The sequence below is a fragment of the Gymnodraco acuticeps genome, unplaced genomic scaffold (genome assembly GCF_902827175.1).
Source record: "Gymnodraco acuticeps unplaced genomic scaffold, fGymAcu1.1, whole genome shotgun sequence".
Classification (NCBI taxonomy): Eukaryota; Metazoa; Chordata; class Actinopteri; order Perciformes; family Bathydraconidae; genus Gymnodraco; species Gymnodraco acuticeps.
Genome location: NW_022991761.1, coordinates 1,053,700 through 1,067,822, shown reverse-complemented (window position 1 = coordinate 1,067,822; position 14,123 = coordinate 1,053,700). Strand labels below are relative to the sequence as shown.

Below are 14,123 nucleotides of genomic sequence, written 5' to 3'. Positions count from 1 at the left end.
GCAGGTTCGCAAAAACACTGAGATGCATCCTTCACAAGCATTAGTGTTTCTTTTAAAAACCTTAAAAATACAAGAGGGATTTAAAATAATTAGTCATGATAACATCTGACCAAATGGCTCAGCACAATTAGCAGAGCAGCAGCGGTGTTCTGTGTAGTGAGTCAGCCTGCAGCAGGTGTGGGACCCTCTACGCAGCCCCAGGTCGGCTCTGCTCCTACCTGGACTCTGCATGTTGATGTAGCACAGGATCTTGTCTCGTCCCCTCAGAGGCTCGCCCTCGGCCCTGCCTACCTCCTCTCGCTCCATGTTTGCCTCTAAACCTTCAGCCACCTCCGCGATGCTTCAGAGGTGAAAAAGCAGACCCCGATCTTTCTGTCCTGGATCTCATCATGTCCTGACTACAGCTGATCCTGCCTCTCAAAAAACTGACGTCATCTCAGAGGAAACGGCTCCGGGATAGATTTTCTGTCTCGATCTTTGTGTGTTTTCACTCTGATTTAAAGACACACTTCTTTACTGCACTGATAACCCAAATCTGATTTCCTCTCTAACTGCGCTCTCTCTGCACCTGCACGCTGGTCTATCACATGTTCAGACTCCTCCACAGAAAACAGTGACATTTCTGTTTGGCATTGCTCTGAAATGCGCAGGTCTTTCGGTGTTTAAGGATTTAAAACGATGCAACTTTCTCTCTGTCCGTCTCCCTCTCAGAGCCCCAGTTCAAAAGCTCAGGAGAGCAGCTTGGAGATGTGTGACATCACTTTTGCCCCCAGCCAATCCTGCGATGGCAGTGATATCACCGAGGCAACACCCCCCTCCCTTCCCTCCTCTGCTGCATCTTTCACTGTGTGGATGGATGATGTCATCGTCTCAGCTGCCGCTCTGTCTGACCGACTGACTCAGAGACGCACTCAGTGAATAGATCATTTAATGGATAACGGAATGAGAAAATCATCAATGGCTGACCATATTAAACATAGAAATAGAACTAGGACCATTATTAATGATTGATTGATACTTATATTTATATAAGTCTATGCACACTCAGGCTAAAATACTCAAGTGCAATACAAACCACTTAAGATATACAAGATCTTCCTCTGGTTTGAGAAACATTGCCTTGAAAAGACAAATAAACTATTTATTCAACATATAATATACAGAACCCAAAACCCAATTTATTTAAAGAGGCCCTCTTTAAAAGGGTTTTCCCTTTCCTGTAGTGTGTTATATAGGTTATTGTTAAGAAACCGGCTAAGAAACCGGCTGGTCCGGACAACGTAGAACCTTTCTTTTTAAAGAGAGCTACTTCTCTTTTTAACCTCTCCCTCAGCACAAACAAATATGGAAGTCATCTTATGTCCTTCCTCTACTAAAAGGTGGAGAGGTCACTTTATTAAATAATTATAGGCCCATCTCTAAATTATCTGGCCAAGGTTCTTGAAAGCCTAGTGAGTGAGCAGGTAAAGGTGTTTTTAAGTAACAATGTAAACTATGTAAACATCAGTCAGGTTTCAGAAAGCAACATAGCACCATCACTGCCACAATGAAAGTGGTAAATGATATGGCGAGTATTTTAGACAATAAGCAGAATTGTGCAGCTCTATTTATTGATCTTTCCAAAGCGTTCGATACCGTCGACCATCATATCTTGAAGCAGAGGCTGGCCAGTATTGGTATATGCAGCCATGCAGTAGGGTGGTTTGTGAACTACCTCTCTGAAAGGTCCCAATGTGTTCAGTTTGATGGGCTGTCTTCTGAGTGGTTAAACATTACTAATGGTGTTCCTCAAGGTTCTGTTTTAGGTCCACTTTTATTCTCCATCTATATCAACAGCTTAGGTCAAAATGTCGATGGAGCAACCTTACATTTTTATGCGGACGATACCGTGATGTATTGTGCAGGTCCCTCTAGTAAGGAGGCTGTTGTTAAATTACAGGCTGTTTTTAATATTATTCAGACGCAGCTCTCTGAGCTTAAGCTTCTTTTAAATGTGGATAAAACCAAGGTAATGCTCTTTTCAAAAGCCAAAAAGCCAACTTTGGATATTGTTACTATTAGTGTTGTCACGATACCAACATTTTGGTTTCGATACCAAGTCAAGAATTGCGATTCCGATTCTTTTTCGATACTTTTCTTAAAAAAACGGAAACAGTCTTAAATGTAATTATTGTGCTTTATTTCACACCAGAACCATAACACAAACTTTTAAACAATGAGAACAATAAACAAAATAAATGACAATAATTCGTATTAAATAAAATTAAGCATCATCTCAAACAACTTTTTTGTTTTATAAAATATAATTTTTTTAATATTTTATTAACATGTAATAGTACAGTAATATAAATAATTATTGACAAAATGTATATTGCAGATGTTAGCCACATTGGTAAGTTAGCTAAAAAGATAGCCATATTAGACAGTTATCATTGCCATTAATTGCCTCGTCAAACTACGAAAACGTTCGTTTGCCACAAAATAAATTACACTTGTTTGACTTAGATTTGAGGGCATGGGCTTGAGCATGATGTAATTATGTTATCTATCACATTCGCTAACCGGTCTGTCTTTACATTCTTTAAACAGCTCTGGATTCCGGTCGGCGAGGTGCTTAGCCAAGTGACAGTCTGATGTGTTGGCTCCCTTGGTTTGCAGGGATCTAAAACATCTCTTACAGACAGGTCTCGTGGTGTCCGTAGGCTTGCCCTCAGTCAGAGATATCGCTCAAATACTTCCACATTTCGCTTCTGGCGTCTTTTTTGTCAACAAGCCGAGGTGCAGCGGCAGCTGCACTCCCACTTGCAGCCATGCTTCTTGTTTTCTCACATGCTCTGGCAGCTAGCGCGTGGCCGCGTGCACGAGAGAGGGGAGGGACTTAGAGCGTGCTTGAGAGGGGCGGGGCTGCAGGCACGGCTGCAGTGCAGGGAGTGGAAGCAGAGCGCTGAACACACACGGCTCTTATTAAAACGGCACTTTCTCACCGGAGTACTTTTCCCCATCATTCTTAAAGTACCGATACTAATGAAACGGAGGAATCGTACCATTTTTAACGGCAGGGTATCACGGTACCTTTCAAGTATCGGTACACCGTGCAACACTAGTTACTATGCAAGGAAAAGTAATTTAAGTGGTTACCTGTTACAAATACCTTGGTATCTGGCTTGATGATTGTCTCTCTTTTAAACCTCAGGTCAATAATCTGCTTAAAAAGCTGAGGGTTAGACTAGGTTTCTTTTTCAGAAACAAGTCCCGTTTCTCGCTTGAGGCCAGGAAAAGGCTCTGTGACCTTTTTACCTGTGCTGGACTATGGTGATCTGATCTACATGAATGCACCTGCCCGACCTGATCAAGTTAGATGCCGCCTATCACAGTGCGCTGAGATTTGTTACTAACTGTAAAGCACTTACTCATCACAGTACCCTGTATGCCAGGGCAGGTCTGCCTTCACTAACTGTACGGAGGCTCAGTCATTGGTACATGTTCATCTACAAAGCCATGCTGGGTAAACTACCACCTTACATCTGCTCTCTGATCACATGATGTGTTTTTATTACATGTGCCAAGTGCTAGGACTGTTTTAGGTACTAAAGCTTTTATGTGCGCTGCTCCTCTAGCTTGGAACACTATGTATTTTTTTTTTTTTTTTTTAAACTGAGCATTTTGGTTCCCCTGCATCATTTTAAAGCTTGGATAGATGAAATGCTATTTGATACCTGTCATTGTGAATAGGTTGTAATTTGTACCCCTGTAATTATGTTGTATGATGTTTTCTGTTGTTTTCATGTGTAACCAAGCAGGTCTCCCTTGAAAAAGAGATCGTTGATCTCAATGGGATTTTACCTGGTTAAATAAAGGCTACAAACTAACAAACAATTGTTCATGTAAATCAGGCATCCTCAAACTACGGACTCTGGTCCGGATCCGGACCGAACCACCACTGTCTCCGGACTCTGAGCAAATTATACTTTTCATATGTATTATCTCTCTGTATTATATGTGAGACATCGCCACAACGCATTCGCAACAAGTCAACATTCTCCGCTATGTCCACTGCAAACAGCGCTCTGCATGTCTGACTGTTCCACTGTGTTCCACCTGTGTGTGTCAACGCTTTGGTCCAATCACATTCAGCATCCAGTCAGCGTTTTTCCCCCAAACAATCTGCGAATCAGAGGCACAGTAGGGCGGGTCTTCGCGGACTGCGGGTGGGAAAAATGTGTGTGTCTCTTTCAACCTGTCTAAGTCAGAGCGAGAATTAAAACAAAAAAAATTCAGAGCGAGAGTTAACAGCTCATCTAGTTCCATCTGTACTGTAGCTAGTAGCCTAGTTTCACCTACCGGGGTGGCAACTGACACCCTAAAAACAGGCCTTGCCACCCCAGCTGCCCAGCTTTGTTTTGAAAGAAAAGTTGTGGCTCATCGGACATTTATGAGAGAAAGTCTCTAATGTCCGAGTGCAAGTGAATGCAGCACAAGATGCACGTCATGTAACCCCTCCCCCGGTCCTGGCGCGAGCGTGGACATACGATTGGCGGCGATTTCATTTTGAACTGGACGGCGCAAAACGAGAAGCATTCGGACCCAAGCGCTGAAGGAATGAGGTATTTGCGGTCTACACTGACAGAGAAGAGACTGTCAGTGTGGCCGTACTCAGCATTGAATCAAAACGTACTAAAGCTGTTGATCTTAATACGTTTGTGAGGCGTTTTGCTGAACAAGATGGTAATCGCCGCATTCAGCTGTAATAGACATGTCAACTTGATGCTTTGCTCACGGATGAGTATACACAACTATTAAGATGATGACCTTACGTGTGTAAATATCTTTTTTTCTTTGAGGGGGTCTGCCCCCAAAAAACTGTTTTAAGTCCTGAGAAAGTCAAATAAGACGGTGTGTAAAACTACACTGCCCAGCCAAAAAAAAGTAACCACTTTGATTTAACTAGGCCAGTAGGTAAGGACTTTCCACTGGATAATAACTGAGTATAAAAGAATGCATGAGTGAAGTGATGGAGACCATGTTGAAGGCAAACAAAAAGAGGAAATAACAGGTCAAATCAAGCAAATCCCCTCTCAGATTCCACAGCAACCAGAAGAACAGAAATACTGGCTGGTGATTTGATTCATCAGCTTTGTGATGGAATAAAAAATGCACAGTGCATTTCCTTAGCTGTGGGTGAGTCCACTGACACCACTGACAATGCTCAGTTGCTGGTGTTTGTGAGTTTTTATGATGAGGCAAAGGGGGAGTTTGTTGAAGATGTGTTGGGCCTGACGAACCTCAGTGGACACACAAGGGGGAATACATTTATAAAGCAATAATGGGAATGCTGAATGAAAGAGGGTGCAGCTGCCTTTATTCATAACTGTGCAGCTCTTACACTGCGACTCTGAGGGGTCAAGCACAGACACAATAACAATGAAAACTGCTGCATTCAGATTATTTTTGTTTTTGCAACCTCGTGTTAAGAATCTTGTTGTAATTGTTTAAAAGTTTGAATGACCGTAATAAACGGACCTTTGTCTTATTGAAACATTTATTTTGGACCTTTAAGATTTGTATTTGAGTACCCCTGATGTAAATGGTCTGCAAAGGCTAAAATCTCCAAGATCCCTCCAGAGGGACTTTCTCTCCCACATGTGTGTAAAGAACATTTAATCACAATCCATCCAGTAGAGAGATAGAGTATTTCAGCTAGATACACACAAATGTAAACCTCACTGTGGTGCTAGAAACTAAGTCAGATAATCCCCAAGGTCAGAGTAATTCATGCTCCGAGGAACTGAGCAAGATTTAGTGCGATATTTGCTCAAAGTGTTAGACAGACCAACACTTTCAGGGCTTATATTGTTAAAAAAATAACCAACAAAAGTACCCTTTCCATTATCCAGGCTGCCAAAGGCAAAAAGATGGAGTTTTATGACGTGGTAAACCAGCGTATTCTCACATCAGAGAAACCAAGCGGACATCATGTAAGCTCCGTTCACATCAGTATCTGGGTACCATGTGTACTACGACTACAACACGAATACCACCATTTGAATCCTCACCTTTCAAAGTACTCAATTAAGCATGAACTTATTAATACTACAACACCACTAAATATACAAGTTATAATTGAAGTACAATGTGAACATATTTACTCGTAACAGTATCATAACTTGTTATGTTTGTATAAATATTTGTTTTATTCTATTCCATTCTATTTTATATTAAATTGGACATTTTACTTACTCGTGTTTGAAAAGTATGCTAATGTTTTATTAGCATATTTTACTTTAATTGGACACTTTACTTAAAACAATTTGTATTTTATTTTATCTTTTTATTGCACATTCTTATTTTAACTTCTTGTGTTCATATGAAAATGTGTATCCTTTTTTATTTGTCTTATTTATTTCATTCTCAAATGGAGTAACTGTCATAGAATGTATTTTCCATCGGGATGAATAAAGTGTTATGCTTCTGATTAGCCACACAACAAAACGGGCAAAGCTTTAATCTAAAATCGGGATAAATCAACGATATTATACATCTGAGATGTTAAGCTTTCAGCACATGACTCTTTTGGAAACTGAGCAATAAACACACTCATTTCAAACTCTAATCATGCTGTTTCGACAAATACTGTTGGGAAATCACCGTTATTAAATCTATGGATTATTTTATATCTTTCTAAAGGGGTTTTCTGTCCCTCTGTGAACTTATCTGAGTAGAAAATGTGACAAACATCTGACATTTGACCCTTCAGATTGAGCAAGAGCTGCGACATGTGACGGTGACACAGATCGAGTGTGACGCTGCTTCACGGTGTTAGAGGAAGTGAAAGAACTCAATCGAAATCTTGGATGGAAGATTTCTCTTTAGTAAAAAATATCTCAGTGTTTCTCAACGTCATGTGATGCTGGGTGATGCTGGGTAATTCAGGGTAATACAGCACAGCAACATAGGTTTTTTTTAGGCTAAAATGTGCGTGAATGTAAACAAACCTCCTTTCTTTTATTCCAACAACCCTGACAGAGTTAGACTTCTTCTTTCTTCCAGGTAATATCATATTAATAATTTAAGCTAGTTATTCTCATAGCTACCTTCATTTTGCCACAAGTAGTTCATTTAAAAATATGTTTTGTGTTGCACATCATCTCAGTGTTTCCCATATATTGATTTTATTTGTTATGAGGACACATACCTGGTGCAGCCTGGATCATGTTGAGCTCGCTGGTGATCAGAACCTCCAGGACCTGAACCAGAGGATCCAAACTCGAGTCAGACCTGAACAGAAACAGGAAATTCATATTTAAAATAGTCCCTCACAAGCATAAGGGTTTAGATTCATGGTCTTAACCTGGTCAGCCCTGAGCCTGTTTTTCAGGTCTCAGGCTCGAAAATGACATTCCCAGAACAAATGACCATATCTTCTAAAAAGGGGTAAATTAATCATATTTTTTCTCAAAGCAATGATAAACCTGTGAGTTGGATGTAGAAAAGTCAAAATCAATATAGATGTTTTTAATTTTAAAGTAAATTCAGATTGAACATAGTAAAGAAATGTAAATTATAGTGTCCCTCCAAAAAAAAAAACATTACTTATAGTGAAAACCACCTTTGAATGATGGGATAGGAGACTAAAAGCTTTAGGAATCCAAACTATAACATATAATAAGTACCCTGTATCAAGATTGATGCAAAACAAGTGACATTTGACCTTTTTAGAGAGGTTTAAAAAAAAAAAACACCTCTGGGGTCATTTTGATGGATTTGCCATATCTCTGGAACCCATTGGTCGATTTTGGTGATTGACACCTTTGTTGAACCGTTAGAGCCAATGGAATCGAGGGGAAGTTCCTAAATCCATCTAAACATTTCCATTGAGGAGTGAGAGTGATGCGCACGCAGTTTGCCCAAACCGAAAGCTATGTTACGCTCTGAAAACTAGGCTTATTGCCATAAATTGATAATGGATTATCAGTAATCATTTCAAAGGGACACAGAGCCATTGGATTGACCTTCTGCAGCATTTATATGCGTTTTAATGCCATTAAAACACAACTTTTGATCAGAAAACAGCAAAGGTAAGACGTTTTGGCCTGTAAAGTGAAGTTGTGTGTTGTCTTTGCCAGCTTTCGCTGCCACGAGTTTTGGTCGAACAGTGATGATACTTATACCATTGGAATCTGTCGAATCTCAGCTTTCATATGATATCTAGTTTGTGCAGATCCAATGAACTATACAATATTTCTACCGTGAGTTATGTGCTAAGTTCGTTAGCACTCTTTCGCTTAGTGCTAATTAGGGATGCTCCGATCGATCGGCCGCCGATCGATATCGGCCGATACTCACTCTCTGCCGATCAATCGGTGCTCTCTAAAAATGCCGATCGCGAGAGCCGATCGCATGAAGTAAAATGATGACGTAAAATACATGACACTTTTCTCTGTGTGCGGCAAAACAAGCTCGCCAAAATGGCTTAGCCGGTCTGGCAGTATTTTAAGGTGTCCGAAAATGACAGTGAAATAGCGGTATGCAACGTGTGTGAAGCAGAAATCCTGCAGCTCCACCCGCTGTGACGGACCGGTGAGCGGAGCAACACACACTAAGAGTTAGACCTAACACACTTAGCTATTTTATCTACCTCTGGAACAAGCTAAACTAGTTATACATATGTTTATTCTCCACTGTCGGGTCACTCAGTCATTACTGGATCAGTGAGCTGCATGAGACGATACTGACTGGCTGTCAGGAGAGGGAGAGAGAGAGGAAAAGAGAGCGGCTCCGCTCATCTCTCATGTCAACTTGAATAATGTACTTCATTTGAATGTAATAATTATGTTGGTTGTTGTTTGTGGAAGCGCCAGTGAATGAGCCCCATTAACTGAGTTGTAAACATCACTTTAAATGGAAGATTCCCATAGGCCCCGCCCACTCGATCGGATCGGCGATCAGTCGATACTGATTCTGGCGATTGGCCCCAAAATTGGCGATCGGAGCATCCCTAGTGCTAATTCAGAGGCTCGGCGTTAGACTTGTGTTTTGTTTCGGTAAAACTGGTTCATATCGTCAGGTAGCCGAGTTGTTTCCCGTTAAGTGGGTAGGACACATTCATAGTTTGGTAAATGATAAGAAGCCCTGAGACACAGTTTCTTGCAAGATGTTGCCGAACAGGTTAAGAAAGGTACAATGTGTAAGATATGGCCAGAAATTGTGTTTCAACTTAAAAACTACCATTATCAACAGAATGTGAAGAGGTTACCATTTTTTTTTTTCATGATGTCTATGTATAATTTGCAGCGATATCTAGTGAAATTAGCATGCTAACTCCCTAGCAATAGCCTGTACAGAACCACTTGACTTCATGTCACCACCGCAGCTACTGTTGGGCGTGATGACGTTTAGTCGTCCCATTGAGTCCCTTGCTAGGAACCGATGTAAAAGCTTTGGACATTCTTGAGTGTGGTATTTCCTGGTGCATTTTACATCGTATAACAAAACATAGAAAGTCCCAGGCATGTCAGGCATCTTCAGCAACCTGGAAGTTCTAAACTGTTAACTCTTTTCCAGCTTTAGGACTTTTTCCTCCCCCACTCTATAGCAATACTATAAAAAAAACCTGTGCAAATTACTGACCCTGCAGCCTGTCTGAACAGCGGGGGGCTGAAGCTCTCGGCCAGGCTGCGGGGGCTCAGCTGGTTCCTGGAGCTGTGCAGACAGAGGCGGGCCAGGTGCCGCACCACGCTGAGCAGCGTCAGACCGTACTGGGCGGGGCAGGCGGGCGAGCTGGACACCCCCCGCAGGACCTGGGCGCACTCCTCAAGGTCCCGCACCTCTGCAGACCAACACAATGAACTATTAACACACACCCACTTCAGGACTGTTGCAGTGAGACGGGACAGGGGGACGGGGACGGGGGACGGGGGGGGGCTTTACTCTCACCTTGCACTGCTTGGATCATTTCTGCCTGCAGCGAGGAGGGGAGGATGGGCCCGGGCAGATCCTGCAGGAACCGGAACACCCCGTCACACAGGGAGGACACCTCCAGCTGCTCCAGGTCTGAAAACAAACACACCTCGGGTTAAAAAGGTACAGGGATCCAGTGGTGTAAAGTAACCAAGTACATTAATCAAGTACTGTAGTTGGCGATATCATGTTTATGTAGCAATAATACATAAGACGTATATTTTTTACATGTCTCCAGTACCATAACGTCGGAGCTTAACGGTACCACGTTCTTTAATAATTCTGGCCCGGGGCCCGTTTGATACCGGGCTCGGTACCCATCCCTACATGGGGAGAGGCGCAGCATATTGCTAAGGACTGAATGTGATGGAGAGTTCTCATTATTCGCGGGCCAGGAATTTGTGGGCAGCTGTGCCGCTGGCTGTCGGTATACGTACTCTGTGTGTGTGTGTGTGTGTGTATTTCACGGGTTGCTAAATGTTTTGTGCGTGTGTGTTTATGTTGACAAGGAGGTTTAATAACTGTGTGCTACACAAAACGCGCAGTCAGTTTCATTTTCATCGCCGTTCGTAGTAGAGTTAGCAGGTTATTTTTATTTTAACTCTCGTCCCAAATTTGTCCCAACATTTTTTTTTTATCCTCCCCGACCCTATTTTCTTCGGCCCCAGGACGACGGGACGCCCTTAAGCTCGAGCCCTGTTCTTGTGGCGCATTTCCACTACAGCGCGGAGCTCGCTTTAAGCGTGCCGAGCCGTGCGGGGCCCGTTTTTGGTTGCGTTTCCACCTGGCGTAGTTCCGGCTAGCGGGTACTAGGGCTGAACGATATACCGTGTCATGGCGATAACCGCGATATGCGCATGCGCGATATTCACACCGCAGGGACGTGCGGTTTTATTCTTTTTTTTCTTTTTAAATGCTAACGCACTTTAGCACAGAATTCAAAATAAAGATACCATTATTACTAGGGGTGTAACGGTACACGTACCGAAATTATTCGGTACGGGCCCTTCGGTTCTGTACACGTTTGTACCGAAGTGTACCGAACGAATATAACGTTAAACGTAAACAATTGAGAATGTGAACAACTTCTTGGAAGTAATCTCAGGTGCTGCGTCGCAGCATTCAGAGTAATTTGCTCACATTGGGTTCAACGCGTCATAGAGCGAGCAAGTCATTTCATTGGACGAGAGGGATGCGTTCAAATGTAGTCAGTAATTTGAGGAACTGTCGAAATGGCGAACGCAGATAAAGTTGAGCTCGAAAATCCTCCAGCATCATTGAAGTCTCCGGTTTGGGAACATTTTGGTTTCGCAGTTACGTACAAGGATGACGGACAAAGACAGGTGGACCGAACCAAAGCTGTTTGTCGGCATTGTTCAACTAAAATTGGTTACGCGGCTGGCAATACATCAAACTTGCACACTCATTTGAAAAGGCATCACCCGGCCGAACGTGAATGTCACCGGTACCAAAAGAAAAAAGACTGAAGTGCAAACCCAACTCCCGCTAGCATTTAAGCCTCCACCACTCGCAAAGAGTTCAGACCGAGCCAAAGCTATTACAAACGCCAAATATCCTTATGTTGCCATGTTAGCAAAGCGCTACCTGGTTGTATCTGCTACCTCTGTCCCTAGCGAGAGGGTGTTCTCCACAGCAGGAGACATTGTTAGTGCCAGCAGATCTGCCCTTTCGGCAAGCAATGTGGACAAGTTCATTTTTCTTTAAAAAAAAACATGAAAATACAATGACAAGCAAGTCCTAATGTCAAACTGGCTGCTTACTAGTACAGTACAGTTCAAGTACAGATTGTTTCAGTTCATCGAAATGCTGCACCTTAATGTTTATTTTATTATATTTTGTATTTGAGTGAATATTCAGTTTAATAATAATTTAAAAAACCCAAAAAATATTTTATGTTTTGTGATAATTGTTTCTGCTGTACCGAAAACGTACCGAACCGAACCGTGACCTAAAAACCAAGGTACGTACCGAACCGAAATGTTTGTGAACCGTTACACCCCTACTTATTACTTATCGAAACTGCGCATACAATATACAGGGTTCTTACACCTTTTCCAAAGACAAATTTAAGCACTTTTCAAGCATTTTCAAGGTGCATTTTCCAGCTTTTCAAGCATCTTACAGCTGTTGTACATTACATATTTATATACACATAATCAAATGATTATTTCCCTACCTCACATTAAATCAGATGTTCTTTATGCTATAAACAACGAAATGTGTGTTTCGTGATAGCCTTCTACACGAGGATGAAAAATTAAAGAAAAGAAAACTAAGTTTAATATTTCAAAATTAGTGATCTGTACGTAGACTGGGCCTCCCATATAACCTGGCTGAGCCAATATAAAACATCAGCCAAAAACAATCAGCCTTTTCAATACATTATTGATTGGTGCTTTTAGGTTGGCAGTAAACATAAGTCAGAGGTACATGGTGTACTTTTCCTACACTACATGTATTTAATACCTTTAGTTACTTTACAGATCTGGATGAATGATGTGAAATATAATCAAGTTTTAAATCAGACTTTAGTTCCACCTGGAGTAAATTCACAAGCTACCCTGCAGTATACAAAGTCATTCAAACTAGCTGCACCTTCACCAGCTTTGAGAACACTTTCATGATCAATCATTATAAAACATATCATATATGGGCGGTTTTGGCGCAGTGGTCATCAGATCAAGGGGCGTTGGTGAACTCCAGTTCGAATCCCGTCTCGGCCGCCACTGCGTCAGGCCGTTGTGTCCTTGGGCAAGACACTTTACCCGCATTTGCTCCTGTGGGTAATGTCCGCAGTAATGACTCTTACATGTCTGATATGTGTAATGTGTAAAGCGCTTTGAGCACCTGTAAAAGCGCTCTAATACAAAAAATAATGCATCATTATTATTATTATTATTATATATATTATTCTGAAATGGACCAATCTGCACAATGACTACTTTTACTGTCTTTAACTATATTTTTGATGAGAATACTTTTCTACTTTTACTTGAGGAACATTTTGAATGCAGGACTTTTACTGTGACAGAGTATTACACTTCTACTTGTACTCAAGTACAAGATCTGAGTACTTATAATTTCACAACAAGATCTGAGTACTTATTCCACCTCTGGTAGAGTATTAGTCTGAATTGTAGCCACAAAATCACGCAGAGCTGCATAGAAATAGACTCACAATGGTAACAAGTGGAAAATAATATTTACAAATGTGTACAATGATTTGTAGGTAATTTTGACTACTCAAGACACCTGACTTATACATCTTCAAAGGAAGACTGTGTTCATTCTACAATTACATGGGATTAAAGCGAAATGTAGTTTTACTTGTATAATACTTCAATTTTATATAAAAGACAGTTTGTTTTAATCACATAAACAAAGTCTTGGCTTTCAGAATATATTTAACTTGTTTCGGCAAATTCAGATGATAAATACAACTTTGAAGCTTCGGCATAATTACAAGCGGAGAACGGACTAATGTAACATCACAGCAAGCATAACAACAGCCGGTGTTTCTTGTGAGAGTTTCCCCGGTACACAAACGCAAAAATACACAAACACACTCGCGAGCTTCCCCCAGACCAGTAATACAAACGAAAATGTGTCTTCGGGTCAATGTGACTGATTTCGATAGAGCAAGTCACATTTGGTTTAGGCACGAAACATACTACCAGTAGAAATACATTGCTTTCAAAATCGCTCTGTGTCGAATCAATAGATTATATTTCGTGACTATAACACGAAATGCCGTGAGTGCTTCATCCTCTGAACACCACAGGATGGCGACTGTAACGCACATAACATAGGTACGTTCCTCTGAAATGATTGTCCCCTGCAATTATTATTATCCCTCAATCGAGTTCGCTATTCAGCTTGCTAACGTTAGCTTAAACAAACGTAACATGCAACGTTAGCCTAATCTAAAATGCGTGCGTAAAACGGCGTACCTTTCATGTGGCTCGTCAGCGCAGACTCTCGCATCGTTATGTTGCAAACTTTGCAGGAGGCTACTCGTGGGCTTGACCCTCGTCTTAGCCATGGCTTGTATTTGTCTTCTGCTAGCCAACGCTCGTTGAAACTGCAACCGCCTGGCACACAGTGATCTATCACTCTCATCAGAATGCCCAGGTCACACGTAACAC

At 41.6% G+C, this 14,123-nt stretch overlaps 1 protein-coding gene across 2 annotated transcripts in view; it reads right to left on the bottom strand.

Annotated features, from left to right (window-relative positions):
• Positions 1-14,123, bottom strand: part of LOC117535004 (phosphatidylinositol 3-kinase regulatory subunit alpha-like) — a 56,605-nt gene that overhangs the window by 28,795 nt on the left and 13,687 nt on the right. The window contains exons 6-8 of one of the 2 annotated variants that reach the window (XM_034199317.1): positions 9,934-10,050; positions 9,628-9,826; positions 7,193-7,275 (exon numbers count right to left, since the gene is read on the bottom strand). In XM_034199317.1, the coding sequence (XP_034055208.1) occupies positions 7,193-7,275; positions 9,628-9,826; positions 9,934-10,050 (399 nt within the window). Of the gene's footprint in view, positions 1-218; positions 685-7,192; positions 7,276-9,627; positions 9,827-9,933; positions 10,051-14,123 lie in introns of those variants that run through there. The other variant, XM_034199318.1, reaches the window with a different exon arrangement.